This window comes from Molossus molossus, unplaced genomic scaffold, assembly GCF_014108415.1.
Source record: "Molossus molossus isolate mMolMol1 unplaced genomic scaffold, mMolMol1.p scaffold_m16_p_1, whole genome shotgun sequence".
In the NCBI taxonomy this organism is placed as follows: domain Eukaryota; kingdom Metazoa; phylum Chordata; class Mammalia; order Chiroptera; family Molossidae; genus Molossus; species Molossus molossus.
In genome coordinates, this window is record NW_023425344.1 from 80,930,859 (window position 1) to 80,946,997 (window position 16,139).

General features: G+C 35.4%; 1 protein-coding gene across 1 annotated transcript in view; it reads right to left on the minus strand.

Moving 5' to 3' along the window:
* The window catches only part of LOC118641846 (sodium/hydrogen exchanger 9B1-like), a 31,416-nt gene extending 31,093 nt beyond the window's left edge, over window positions 1–323 (minus strand). The window contains exon 1 of the mRNA XM_036279443.1: window positions 183–323. Coding sequence (XP_036135336.1) covers window positions 183–323 — 141 coding nt within the window. The remainder of the gene's footprint in view (window positions 1–182) is intronic.
* Between the last annotated feature and the right edge of the window lie 15,816 nt (window positions 324–16,139).

Below are 16,139 nucleotides of genomic sequence, written 5' to 3' on the forward strand. Positions count from 1 at the left end.
GTAATAATAATGAGAAGAAGTAGAAATTAAGGTGCCAATATTTCTGCAAATTTTTGTTCTTTATCTTAGTTTTGCTTACAGACTCCACTTGAAAGAGCTATAACAAAATTCTTACTCTTTTTCTTTTCTACCATCCTCTAATATTTAAAGTAACTTTACTCACGGTATAATTGGAAATCTACCTGTGGATCGAGTCCAAGTCCAGCTTTTATTAGGATAAGGGTAAGGGCAATGTTTCTTAAAGTTGAAGACCATGTGCTATTAATATGGACGTGCGTACTGAAAAATGGAACATTCCTGATAGTAAAACCAGCCAGTAACATCCCTTCATAAAAGAAAATAAATCATGTCTGATTCAGTTCATTTTTCCAAGAGAGAAAACAGAAATGTTTAACTTCCCCTTTTCAAACATACTATGTCTTTCATTACTTTGTGAAGGGCAACTTACACATAGGTAGAGGAGAGCATAAAGAAATGGAGGTAAGAAATGATATATCTCAGTGGTGTACAACTAGTAATCCAGTGTTGCTGGGACAAAAAGGGGAAGGAAGGGAGTGGGAGAATGGGCAGATGCCACAGACTGCAAACAGTTATTCCCACTCCACACTCCCACCTTCTTTGGCAGAGTAAGGCACCATGGGAAAGTTTTAGGCAGAAAGTAACATAATGAGTCTTCATTTTCTCTGTGATGGTCTTGGTGAATTAGATAAACATAAAATTGGAGAAGAAACCAATGAAAAACCTTTGCCAATCGTCCATGGTAGAGTTGGAAACAAATAGCTTTTGCTAGGGCAAGAATAAAAGGTTTTTATTTTGTTTTTTAAATCCTCACCTGAGGATATTTTTCCATTTATCTTCAGGTAAAGTAGGAGGGAGGGAGAGATGGAGTGAGAGAGAGAAACATCAATGTGAAAGAGACACATCGACTGGTGGCCTCCTGCTTGACCCTGACCAGGACCGGGGAAGAACCGCGGAAGAACCGCAACTGAGGTATGTGCCCTTGGCCACAATCAAACACAATTTATTGGTCAGCAGGCCAATGCTTTACCACTGAGTCAAACTGACCAGGGTGCAAGAGTAAAAGTTTTGAAGAGGAGGAAAAAAGATTCGAGGAGTCTGGCCGGTGTGGCTCAGTGGTTGAGCATCGACCCATGCACCAAGAGATCGCTGGTTCGATTCCCAGTCAGGACACATGCCCAGGTTGTGGGCCAGGTCCCCAGTGGGGGGCATGCAGGAGGCGGCCTATCGATGTTCTCTCTCATCGATATTTTTAATTCTCTCTCCCTCTCACTTCCTCTCTCTCTAAAATCAATAAAGGTAAAAAATATTATTTAAAAAAAAAGATTCAAGGAATACTTAGGAGGTGCTGAAAGAGTATAATGGACATAGAAAGGTGTTAGAGATAAAATGGAGAGATTATTTCTATGGACATTCTACTGAATATTTTTATGTACTGAATACTTAGAATATATGAGATACCTCTGACAGAAGTTACGTTAATTTTCCTCTGTCCACCTGGAGAGTTATGTAATAAGGTAATGAAGAAATAGGGTATAAAAATGGTCAGGCAGATGATATATCTATGAATACACATAGTGGAGATGCCCAAACTGCTTACTCAAAAACCGTAAGACTTTTTGATACTATAGACACTATAATATTTGGATCTTGTAATTATATTTGAGTTAGGTTATCTACAGAAAAATTCAGTCTTTTCCAAATATTTCCTTTTCTATAATACATTTAAAGTTAAGTAAAAAATGTCCTATTAAATGATAAAGCAACAAGAATCACATGTTGAGTACATATAAGTTACTTTAAAAATGTATTTCAGAAAAGAATCTGTATATATAGAGAATAAGTACTTCTATAAATGAGCTATACATATAGTGCATAAACATATAAAGAAGCTATATAAATTATATTACATTAAAACACTTCTAAATTATATTTACTCTGACTGGAATATGCTAATAATTTACATATAGTTAATAAAAAGAAATGAGAGCTAATTATACCCTTACCAAGAAGAGGTGGAAGTTGAGGCACTGAAGGTATTCTAATGATTTCCAAAAGTTTCCCCCCAATTAGGGCACTATAAAAGACAATGAATAGTCCAACTAAATTTCCATCAGGTTGATTTTCATGGCCTGAGACTGACCAGATTACACACCATATCATAAAAAGTAAAACTCCTGAAATATAAAAGAAATACATATCGATTTAGCTATCTATCTATACACACACACACACACACACACACACACACACACAAATACATCTGAAAGATGAACTCTATTCTATCATATATCTTATTAATAGTCAGTCCTTTCTATTGATAGATGCGTAGTATAGACCACAGATTTTCAACCGATATACCATAAGAATTTTTAAAATGTGCAATACCTAACTATTTTATTCCGGGCACTGACCTCTTTTTCCTTAAATTGTCAAATAAAAAAATAATAGCCAACACAACAATAGTTATTTGGTGTGAATGCCTTGCCTTTAACCATAAATATAGGTAATATAATAGAGTTGCATCTTATTGGTCACATCGCATAAGGTTGCATCTGATTAGTTAATTCTTGGTTCCAGAAATCCTTGTATACAAGTATAGACACCTGATTTTTTAAAAAGTTGCTTTGGAGCAAAAAAGGTAGAAAATTACTATTATTATTACTATTTTTATAAATCAATAGAAATACCATTTTCTGTCAGAACAACAAAAAATATTTTTTTGGCATGCCATAGAATTTTAGTAATTACTTTATGTGTGCTGTGAAGTTAAAAAGGTTGAATATTGCTGGTGTCGAATAATATCACTTGCTAGTTTGGTTGAAGAAATATCTGTTTAATATATATTCCAAAATCTCTGTCAATTTATGGGATAGGTTTTAAAGACAGTTGTTTTAAATTTAAAAATATATTTTAAAACTATATGTGAATCCTTTAAAGTGCTAATTTTTTTCTCATAATATATGACATTTTAAAAATATCATGGTAATATAATGAGATTTATTTCATTTTATAGTTTAATGTATCTTTCCCATCAGGAATAAGAAGATGATAGATTGGGATAAGAATTCTCAAATTTATTGAAGATCACAGTGGTAGGGTGCCAATTTTTTTTTTTTTAATAGGAGCAGAATAAATCTTTGTATTGAAAGGATAACTCAGTTGATATTTGGTATACATTATTAAAGGGGGTAAGGGCTGGAAAAAATAAAACCTGGTCTTTGGGAGAATATAAAGTATCTTAGTTATGTGTAGAAAGCAGAGGTGGACAGGATGAGTAAGGATAAGGTAGTAGACATCTTGTTTCTAGCAACCAGATACTAAGGAAAGGCCCTACTACCAAGGGAATCCATATATATTTTTGATCTAACAGAAGTACTTTATTTCTTATTGAATTTATTGAGGTGACATTGGTTAATAAAATTATATAGGTTTCAGATGTACAAGTCTATAATACATCACCTGTATATTGTATTGTGTGTTCACCACCCAAAATCAGTCTCTTTTCATCATCATTTATCCCCCCTTTACCCTTTTCTACCTTCCCTCACCCACTGTTCCCTCTGGTAATCACCATACTGTCTATGCAGTGTTTTTTTTTGTTTTTGTTTTTTGCTTAATCCCTTCACCCTTTTCACCCAGCACCAGGTGTCAGTCTGTTCTCTGTATCTCTGAGTGAGTCTGTTTCTATTTTGTTTGTGAAATATAAGTGAAATCATATGGTATTTGTTTTTATCTAAATGACTTATTTCACTTAGCATAATACTCTCCAGGTCCATCCATGCTGTCAAAAATGGTAAGATTTCCTTCTTCTTTTTATGGCCAAGTTGTATTCCATTGTGTAAATGTACCACAGATTTTTGATCCATTCATCTACTGATGGGTACTTGGGCTGCTTCCAAATCTTGGCTATTATAAATAACACTGCTATAAACACAGGGGTGCATATATTCTTTAGAATTAGTGTTTCAGGTTTCTTCGGATATATTCCCAGAAGTGGACTTGCTGGGTCATAAGGCAGTTCCATTTTTAGAGGTAGTTCCATACTGTTTTCCACAGTGGCTGCACCAATCTGCAGTCTCCACATCCTTGCTGACACTTGTTGTTTGTTGATTCATTGATGATAGCCATTGTGACAAGTGTGAGGTGATATCTCATTGTGTTTTAAAAATTTTTTTTCCTTTATTGATTTTAGGGAGAGACCAAGTGAGAGGGAGAGATAGAAACATCGATGAGAGAGAACATCAGTTGGCCGCCTCATGCATGCCTCCCACTGGGGATTGGGCCCACAACCTGGGCATGTGTCCTGACCAGGAATCGAACTGGTGACCTCTTGGTGCACGGGTCGATGCTCAACCACTGAGCCACACCGGCCAGACTTTCATTGTGTTTTTAATTTGCATTTCTCTGATTACTAGTGACATAGATTTTTACTATGAGTAATAATTTATAATGCTTTTTCAGGTTCTTAAAATAGCTTAAGTGCATTCTTTAGCTGTGACCCTCTTGTAGCTTCATAGAACTGCCAAGGGTAAAAGAGGATTTTGACAAACTCAAGGCCGAAAGTTAGAACTAAAATTCTTGTCCTTTCCCCCTGACTATTGCTACTCCACAAAACTAAACACTTGAAGGATTGAACTCTTACTAAAAGAATGGACCAGAAAAGAGCATTCTACTGACAAAGAGAAAAGAAAAGGCAGTTTATTTGCCTTCACTGATCTCTATGTGGTAAAATCACAGAGGATAGTATGGGGAAGGCAGGAGGGGGGCAGGACTGGGAGGAGGGGATCAATGGGGAGAAAAAGAGGGGATATCTAATACATTCAACAATAAAGATACATAAAAATAAAATAAAATCTCATAATTAAAATGCCAAAAAAATTCATGTATGAAATAGGCCTCAACTAATTTATGTTTAGGGCTCAAATTTATATGATTTACATGGTATGGGAGCCTCCAAACCTTAAGCCTACCATAAAAACGGTCTTCTCATGAAACTATTCCTAGCGCAGTTAGATGCTAGTTCAAAATATCTCTAATAAACACTCCTTATTCCAGATGGCATAAAAATCCCAAAGATAAAGCCCCACTGAATCTGAATTTAAAACAAAAACTTGCAAATTAAGAAGTAATCCACTATGAACAAAAGTTGATAAATACAACACGGAATGGGATTAGATGTCCAAAAACCTCAGCTAGTAGATACATACCATAAAGTATATATTTTCAAAGAAACTTGACAATTTAAAAAAACTAAAGACATAAAAAAATACTTGAAGCAATGTTAAAGATCAATATGACATCAAGAAAGAAACTAAGAGTTACTGAAAATAAAAATAACAACAAACCAACCAGAAACTTTCAACACCAGGCTAGGTACATCTGAAGAGAAAACTACTGCAAACTGGTAGATATGAAGAGATTACCAAGGGTGTAACATGAAAAGAAAAAGGAAATGAAAAATATGAGATTTTTAGATTTTGAAAAAGGTATAAAATACATCTAATGGTAATTCCAGAAACAGAATTAAAAGGGTGAAGAACATAAAATATTTGAAAAGATAATTGGCTTAAAAGTACAGAATTTATTAAAATCACAATCAATTTTGTGTTGATTTGGAATTAAGAAGCAAAATGAGGTCTTATCAGTATTAAATAAAAATAGATGCTTAGACACATAGTTAAGAAACTATAGATGACCAAAGACAAAAATAAGGTGTTAAAGAATCTAAAGAGAGGTAGATTTGTGAAAAAGAAGTAAACGTTAGAGCAGATTCTTAATTCTCAACAGCAACAATAGAAGCTGAAAGATAATGAAATAATCTTCAAAGTGCAAAGATAAAATATCCAATGACGAATTCTGCAGGCAGTTAAACTATCATTTAAGCAAAGGACAAAATAAAGATACTGTCAAGCAAATATATCTAAGAATATATTCCATTTTTACCAGGGAAAAATTATTGGAAGATATTCTTTAGGAATACATAGGATAAAAAAGAAAGGGATGATTTACAAATACATTTATAAACATTTAGGTTAGTCTAAACAGGTTTTGATTGTTTAACACATAATCAATCAATATTGCTAAATCATGAGATATAAAAATAAGTTGGGCTAGGATTTTGAATAACAATGACATGAAGAGGTTGGCAATTTATTTTAACCAGTAAACTTACATATGAAACTATACAAAATAATAAAAAAAACAACCATTCCAGGATCCTGACAATTGGCCAAAGTTATCAAATTGAGAAGAGTTTATTCTTGAACATGTGCTAGAGTTTGGGTAGGATCTATGAGAGCCTGAAGTACTCCTGCCTGGACCTGCTACCGTTCCCCCTCTCCTTTTCCCCAGCTCCATGTCAGCTCGGGAAAATTCACAGTTTTACAGTATGGAGCTAGACATGTAACTAGTGGCTTTGCTGCCAGAAGAGGTAGGGTGGATTTGATGTGGAGTAAAGGACGAAAACTCATTACTTTGCCAGCTAAAAGTGACAGACTGGACTGGGAATGGACAGAGAAAACATGCCGTTTTGCTAGTTGGAGGTTGTAGTCCAAATTGGGGTAAGTGGCAGACCAGCTAAAAATGTAACTGGGAGACCCTGGGTCTGAGAGAGTCACGGAAACGTGAAGATAAGTTCTCCACATATTCATGGCTGACAGGGAAAGTATGAAAGCGAAAGGAAAACTCAAGAGAGTATGGCAAAAGGTAAAAAATGTGAGACGTGAGTATTAGTAACTTTTTTGTTTTAATCTTTAACCCGAGGATATATTTTTAGTGATTTTGAGAGAGAGAGAGGAAGCTGCAGGGTCGGGGTGGAGTGGGGTGGTGGGGGGAATGTGAGAGAGAAACATGTGACAGAGAAACAGATCAGTTACCTCTCATATGTGCCCTGAGTGGGGATCAAACCAGTAACCTAGTATATAAGGTATGTACTCTGACCAAGAATTGAACCTGCAACCTTTTTTGGTGTGCAGAACAATGCTCCAGTCAACTGAGCCCCCCAGCCAGGGCAGAGTACTAGCAACTTCGAATGCATTCTTTTTATTGTATTTATTTTTTGTTACTCTTCACATGAGGATATTTTTTTCCATTGATTTTTAGAGAGAATGGAAGGGAGGGAAGAGAGAGAGAGAGAGAGAGAGAGAGAGAGAGAGAGAGAGAGAGAGAGAGAGAGAGAGAGAGAGAGAGAAGAAGAAGGAGAAGAAGAAGAAGAAGAAGAAGAAGAAGAAGAAGAAGAAGAAGAAGAAGAAGAAGAAGACGACGACAGAGCGAGACACTCATGTGAGAGAAACACATCAGTTGATTTGTTGCCCCCTGCAGGACCCCAACCAGGGCCAGGGATCAAACCTGCAACCCAAATGTGTGGCCTTGACTGGGAATCAAACCTGAGACCTTTTGGTCTGCAGGCTGATGCTCTAACCACTGAGAAAAACCGGCCAGTGCTTGAATGCATTTTTCAACCCACCTACAGGTCACTTGACAGATGGAGTCTTATTGGCTTGAATGCAGTATCTCCCTCAAATCATTAGGTGACAAATGGGAAACAGTAGGAAGACAGGCTAAGAAAACAAACAAATGAATAAACAAAAATTGATAAGAGACATCAGATGCTTCAAACCATGGGGCAAAAGTATTCCCTAGTTTAAGTAAATGCAAATTACTAATACAAAAATAATAAAAACCTTGAAAAATAAAACTGACTCCAAAGTTGCAGTAATGTATAATTAAAATATTTAGTTTTCAAACAAAACTTATTAGACATGCGAAGACACACGGAAGCATGACCTATAATCATGAAAAAATTCAGTTAATAAACACTCACTGATTGAGTTCAGGTGTTGGATTTACAAAGTTTTCAAAACACCTATTACAAATACGTTCAAATAATATAAATGTACCATTTAGTGGAGACTATTAATACAGAGATAAATTTTATTTAAATTGAAACATGCAATTAAGATGAAAAATTTATGCCTGGCTGGTGTGGCTCAGTGAACTGAGTGTCGTCCCATGCACCCAGAGGTTTCTGGTTCAATTCCCAGTCAGGGCACATGCCCAGGTTGCATGCTTGATCCCCAGTATGGGGTGTGCAGGAAGCAGCAAACTGATGTTTCTCTTTCACATCAATGTGTCTATCTCTCTCTCTCCCCCCTCCCTCCTTCTCTATCTAAAAAATAAATAAAAATACATTTATAAAAAAATAACAATAAATAAAACAAAAATTTCACTAGAGAGGCTCAGCCACATATTTGAGTTTGTGGAGAAAATATAAGCAAACTTGAAAATAGATCAATAGAGACTAATCAATCTGAAGAACAAAAAGTAGACCAGAATGAAGAAAAACGAACAAAGCCTCGGAAACCTATAAGATACCAACTAAAGTACTAACATAAAAATTATAGGAGTCCCAGGAGGAAAAGAGGAAGAAAAGGGAAAAAAAACTATTTGAAAATATAATGTCTGAAAACTTCCAAAATTTAATGAAAAACATTAACCTACAGATATAAGAGACTCAACAAATCCCAAGTAGAATAAGCCCAAAGAAAGCCATACCTAGAGACATTATCATCAAATTACTGACAAAGACAAAGATAAAATCTTGGAGGTATTGCCCTGGCCAGTTTGGCTCAGCAGTTAGAGCCCATGAACTGAAGGGTTGTGGTTCAATTCGCGGTCAAGGGCAGGTTTGATCCCCTGGTCATGGTTGGGGTTCTGTGAGAGGCAACCAATAGATGTGTTCCTCTCACACTGATATTTCTCCCCGCCCCCTCTCCTTCCACTCTCTCTAAAAATTAATGGAAAAAAATATCCTCGGGTGAGGATTAACAAAATAAATCTTTTTTAAAAACAGTGCTTTAGCCCTGGCCGGTTTGGCACAGTGGTTAGAGCATTGGCCCACAGACCAGAGAGACCCGGGTTTAGTTCCCACTGGGGGCACATACCTTGGTTGCAGTTTGTCCCCAGCCCTGGTTGGGGTTGTATGGGTGGCGACCACTCGATGTGTCTCCCTCACATCGATATTTTTCTCTCTCTCTTCCTCCCTCTCTCCCTCCTGCTCTGTCTGGGGATAAATGCAAAAGTGTCCTTGAGTGAGGATAAAAAAAATTTTTTTTAAAGTGCTTTAAGTTGAAAGGAAATTACACAAAATGTAATTTAGATCAATAAGAAGAAATAAAGAAAATGGTAAACGTTTAAGTATAAAACGTTTAAGTGTGTGTGTGTGTGTGTGTGTGTGTGTGTATTCACTTCATCACCTCATTTTGCAAAAGAACCAAAGGATTATTAAGAGCAATAAGTACAATAAAATACTTCTGAGTTTATAGCATATAGAGGTATATTGGCTCAAAGTTACTATATAATACTGGAATTAAGTCAATATTAAACTGAAGTATATTGTGAAAAGTTGAAGATGATTATTATAATCCCCAGGGAAAACACTAAAAATAAAACTTCTAAAATACAGCTAAAAAATCAACACAGATATTGAAATAGTTATTAAAAATATTTGGTTAACACAAAAAAAACCAATAAGAACAGAAAAACAGAAAGATATGACACACATAGAAAACAACACATTGGTAGACATAAGTCCAACCATATCAGTAATTATGTTAAATGTAAATGGACTAAAATCAAAAGGCAAATAGTGCCATACTGGATCCACGTATATGATATCTATAAGAAACCCACTTTATTTTTCATTTTTATTTGTCTTATTTTTAATGTATCTTTATTATTGAAAGTATTACAGATGTCCCTCCTTTTTTCTCCCATTGACCCCCTCTACCCCACTCCCATCCCCACCAGGCCTTCATCGCACTATTGTGTGTGTCTATGCATATACGCATATAAGTTCTTTGGTTAATCTCTTCCTCCCCCCCACCCCCATTCTCTCTCAGATTTGTCAGTCTGTCCATGCTTCCATGTGTCTGGATCTATTTTGTTTGTCAGTTTATTTTGTTCATTAGATTCTACATATAATTGAGATCATGTGATATTTTTCTTTCTCTGATTGGCTTATTTCACTTAGCATAATACTCTCCAGGTCTCTCCATGCTGTCTCAAAGGGTAACAGATCTTTCTTTTTTTACAGCCACATAATATTCCATTGTGTTAATGTACTACAGCTTTTTTTATATGAAACAAACAGGATAATTGTAGAAAAATGAAAAAAAATATATCATGCAAACAGTAATCATGAATCAAAGAAGTAAACACAAGGGAAATTATCTTAGAATAAAAATGAAAATACAACATATTAATATTAATGGAATGTTATGTGTAGAGAAAAAAGCACAGCTTTAAAAACATATTGAAAAGAAAGAATAATCTAAAATTGACAATCAAAACTTTCAGTTTAAGAAATTAAAGGAAGATAAGTGAACCAAATAAAAATAAAGTAGTATGTATGAAATAGAGTGGATTGGAAAACAATTAAATGGAAAACAGAAAAACATTAGAGAAAATCAATAAAACAAAAAAAAAATTAATTATTTGTGAAGATCAAGAAATGGATAAATCTTCAGCTAGACTGACCAAGAAAAAAGAGAGAAGACACAAATTAGTATCTCTCTAATGATTAGTGATGTTGAGTACTTTTTCATATATCTATTTGCCATCTGTATGTGCTTTTTTGAGAAGTGTCTATTCAGGTCCTTCGCCCATTTTAAAATTGGATTGTTTGTCTTCCTGGAGTTGAGTTGTATAAGTTCTTTATATATTTTGGAGATTAATCCCTTATCAGATGTATCATTAGTGAATATGTTATCCCATAGAGTAGGTTCCCTCTTCATTTTGTTGATGGTTTCTTTTGCTGTGGAGAAGTATTTTAGTTTGGTGTGCAGTAGTCCCATTTGCTTATGTTTTCCCTTGCCCTATGAGATATAATGGTAAAAATATTGCTGCTTAAGGTGTCTGAGATTTTACTGCCTATGTTTTCTTCTAGGATTTTTATAGGTTCTTGACTTAAATTTAAGTCTTTTCTTCATTTTGAGTTTATTCTTGTGCATGGTGAAAGTTGGTGATCTAGTTTCATGTACCTGTCCAATTTTCCCAACATCATTTATTGAAGGGACTGACTTTACCCCATTTGTCTCCTTTGTCAAATATTCATTGACCACATAGGCATGGGTTGATTTCTGGGCTCTCTGTTCTATTCCATTGATCTACATTCCTGTTCTTATGCCAATCAGCCTGTTTTGATTATAATGGTTTTGTAGTATAGTTTGCTATCTGATATTGTGATCCCTCCAACTTTGTTCTTCTTTCTCAAGATTGCTGAGGCTATTTGGGGTCTTTTTTGGTACCATATAAATTTTTGGAATATTTTTTCTAGATCTGTGAATTATGCCACTGTTATTTTATTATTATTTTCTAATGTATTTTAAATTAATTTTTAGAGAGAGAAGGGAGAGGGAGAAAGAAACATCAGTGTGAGAGAGAACCATTGCTCGGCTGCCTCCTGCATTCCCCCTGCTGTGGATCAAGCCTGCAACCCCAGGCATGTGCTCTGATCAGGAATCAAACTGTTGACCTCTTGGTACATGTGTCGGCACTCAACCACTGAGCCACACCAGCCAGGCCTACTGGTATTTTAATAGGAATTGTGTTGAACCTATAGATTGCTTTGGTAGAATGGACATTTTAATGATGTTAATTATTCTAATCCATGAACATGGTAGATGCTTCCACTTATTTGTATCTTCCTCAGTTTCTCTCTGGTGTATTTCATTATGATTACTTTTCCCCTTTCCCTTGCTAGATGACTCCTGGACAAAAGTGAGTCCCCTCACACCATGACTGGATGCCATCTGAAGTTTTTAATTCTCAGACTTGTTCACACCGAGTCTCCAGCCAATTTTCAATTACAGTTTTGGTTTTTCTGCCCTGGTATTGGTTCCCATAGAGATTTCAGCTCTGTTAAGTTATGATCTCTGTATCCACTTTCCTGTTTCCAATTTTTGGGACCAGGGGCAGTAATTTGCCCTGTGACCTCACTTCTTTGATGGAACTAAAAGTTGTCAATTTTTCAGTTTGTTCAGCATTTTATTTGTTGTTAGGATGGAGTGATGAAACTGGACCAGAATCTGAAAGGGTCTGGGATATTACTTTTGAGCTCTAAACTTCTAAGACTTCTTACTGCATAAAACTGATAAGATTTTAGGAGAAATTCTGGCCCCAAGAATCGAAAATCATAGTTGTATAATAAAGCTTCTCTTTCATTTATGCAAAGGAAAAACAGCTTTATAAAAATAAATGAGTTTAGTAAACTAAAAAGAAACAGAAAATAAGTGATAGCCTAAAACTTACACCTTTTGCTGTAGAATATCCATTTTTTCTGGACTAAGCAAGCCAAAGTAAAGAATATAAACTGTGATTAAAAGTGATGAGATTGATTTCTATGCATGGTTGAGAGTTTAGATTTCTTATTTAAATTACTTTGTGTACACCATGGAATTAGTGAATTAAGTATGGCTTACAGAGAGACTGCAGCTCTATTTCTTTCTATTATCCAGAGTATATGCTGTTTTGAAGGTTTCTTTAGTATGAACATAATGTTTGTGTATGTGTGTGAGAGAGAGAGAAACAGAGAGACAAATAGAAACAAAGAGAGACAGAGGGACAGAGAGATTGAAAGAGTACAAGAATATACAACCTCCCCAAATAGAAACATGGAAGCTCATTTCCTATAAATTTCTCTAAAATTAAAAAATCGAAATCAAAACTGAAAGAAAAAAAACGTTGGGAAATGGACTGTGGATCTAAGTAAGTCTGTAGTTTCAATACTGTTGTTACAAAACTCCTCATTTAGTTCCTGAGAAAATTGTTGTTTTCAGCCTCAGTGGAAAACCTTTGGTGACCAATACATTTTTCTCTCTTCCATAGGCCCCAGCTCTCCTCCTAAAAGCTGCTTTATAGAAACTGCCCACTAAATAGGGTCATGAGAACATGCAGGTAGAATCCAAATGCAGAAATTATATTTACCAAGAAATCCAACACTTACACTGGCAGATATTCTAGTTTAGTTTAGATTTAGGGCCTTAAAAATACTGATGTTAGTTAAAAAGCAACCTTTACTAATGAAAAATCAATTAATTAAATTTCTTTTTGAAAGTTTAAAGATAAAAAGCAGCAAATAAGAAATTAAAAGTTTAAAACTTCAATTGCTTATCCTTATAATATTTAAAAGTAATTTTTGTGTTCTATAGGCTCTACACTTCTGGAGGTCAAAATCTCTTTTTTAAGTTTAATCATATGAAATATCTAGGAAAAAGTCAAGAAAATCTCATACATATTTGGTGACAATGAGATACTTCAAAATGTTAGTGAGAAAGCAAGTTTGATATAACTCTTTATAAGGCAGATGTTTTAAAAATTGGTTTCTAATTTAATAAGAACCTTAATATTGCTAGAAGTATAATGTTCCTTTTAGCTTATTTAAAAATAAATGTAAAAAGTAGGTTTTAAATAAAAATTTTTAATCAATGCTATTCCTAATCTCCACAATTTAACATTAAAAGTTATAAAAAACATTCAAATATAAATCTGTTAAGTAATTATTGTTTTGACAGATTCAAGGAAACATTTCCTCTTTGTCCACATACTGATTGTAATAGAGCTCATAATCTGATCTGGAGTACACAGATTAAGCATCAGTTTTGTTGGCCTGTGGTTTAATATTTATCAAATATATTTCTCATTTTCTCTCCATTTACATTTCCTTTTTTTTTTATCCTCATCCGAGGACATTTTTGTATTTATCTTCAGATAGAGCAGGAGGGAGAGAGCGAGGAAGAGAGCAAGAGAGAAATGTCGATGTGAGAGAGACGCATCAACTGGTTACCACCCACACAACCCCAACCGGGGCCAGGGAAGAACCACACCCGAGGTACGTGCCCTTTGTGGGAACAGAATTCTGGCCTCTCTGGTCCGTGGGCCGACGCTCTAACCGCTGAACCATACCGGCCAGGGCTCCATTTACATTTCTTATTTCACATACCAACTGTAATAGATCTATTCAGTGTTCCTCGTGGAGGACAAATACTTTGTGGTTTTATTTCCTCTGTTCTTGAAATGACAGTTTCCTTAGTTTCTTCATGTTTACTAGTATTACTATCTTCAAGGATCTGAAGTAAAACAAAGAAATCTTTTAAAATATATACTTTCCACACAATTTTATGAATGTATGAAACCACCAAATCTCACAAGTAAATCATATTATTACTGTCAACATGGAGAATTACACAGACAGTTTCTTCGTGTTCTATATCAATATATAATATTGACATATGGGAATGTTATAGCTATGCATTTTGCAGGGCACCTTGACTTAGCCTTTTATAGACTTCATTTGCCACTATTTTCACTTTTGATTTAAGTAAATTGAATAAATGAGCCTATGGTATGGATAGAATAATTTTTAAATGTTCCTCCTCAATCTAATTCCCATACATTTTTCAACAAAACTTTTGTGGAATGAAAATACAACTAAATTACAAAGGAGGTAAAATATAATTTAACATGGACTCATTTCATTTGAAAAATTATGTAACTGAAAGAAAATTAAGAAAAACAGACCAAGGCTTCAGAAGATCAAGGTTCATGCTTCCACTATTATTTATAGAAAACAGATTCAGGGGTATATTTCAATCTTCCAGGCTTTTAATGGTAGTTAGTCTAATTATAAAACTGCTGATTTAGGGGAAAAAACAGCTTGTGAGAATATTGAAAAGCTTTCCTAAGGTAAAAGCAAAATAAAACAAAACATAGTCGAGTTAACCCTGGAATAGAGATCGTCAAATTTGCCTTACTGCCATCATGATGTGTGTGTGTGTGTGTGTGCACGTGCGCACACAGGCCAGCACTCTGAGTACATTGATAATGAGGCCGTTGTAATAATCTGGTTATTATTTATTAGGAAAGGAGCAGAGGAAGACTAGGTAATATAGGCATACTATTTATACAGCTTTTATCAGAAAGCTAGTTTAACACTCTACAGGTCTGTTCTCTGCTGATTGATGGGGGAAGGGACTGAACAAAGGCAGTTTAGACACATGACCGCTAAGGTCTGAGAGATGTGGGAAGGTGCCTACCTGTCTGTCACACCTGGAAGGGAGTCAGTGGCCAGAATAGGGGTGGCCACTGCAAACATTTGAAATCTGAATATTTAATCTCCTAGACAAAGGAAGCTCGCTCTCTTTCTCTCTCTCTCTCTCTCTCTCTCTCTCTCTCTCTCTCTCTTTCTCTTCCTGTCTTCCTCTCCCTCTTGCTGCCCATGCCAGACTCCTGGCTTACAAGGCTCTCATGCCCTGCATTTGCTCACATGGCTCATGACCATATGGGATCTGAATCTAGACTGATACCACATCGGACCCAGCTGCAACATGGAAAGGAAACTCTGGACTCTGGCCCTATTTCTAGCTTTACTAAATCTATAGCTGCCCTTCTTCTAGGACTGGACTGAGGGACATGGGACTTTACAATTCCAGAAATGTAACTCCATACCAATAAAGACCATTCATGCTCCCATGCAAGTCTTAGAAAATTCCTTTTCTGAAGATATCCCAAGAGCCACCCCATTCCCATGAGTGTCAGGGGAACCTGGCCCACTTATTCCTCTGGTAATAATAATACTTTGGGTCTTTGAGTGCAGGGAAGAGAGAACATTACATTGTCATGAGAAATGGTAACAAAGGCTAGAGAGCATTGACAGAACAAGGAGAGGAAGAGGAAACATTTGATAACTAGGGGAACAGAGATACCACAGCAGCTAATGTAAACACAGCATGTAGCTCTTCAATGAGGCGAAAGTTCTTTAAACTTAATCATGTCTAATCTGTTGGAGTTCTGGTTAGAGAAATAGTTTTAGAAAGTCTGTCACTATACAAAAGGGCCAAGGTAAAGACACAAAGGTAAATTTTGATTAGGGTGGGTGAAAGGTCATATACAGTAAAACCATACTACTTTGTTTTATTATTTCGGAATTTATAATAAATTGACATAGACTAGGATAAAGGCTTTACAGATAAAAATAGTAATTGGAATCATTGATGAATATTTTATATATTTAAAAGAAGAGCTTCTTGACCTTTAAGAACTAAAGAATTTCCTATCTTATA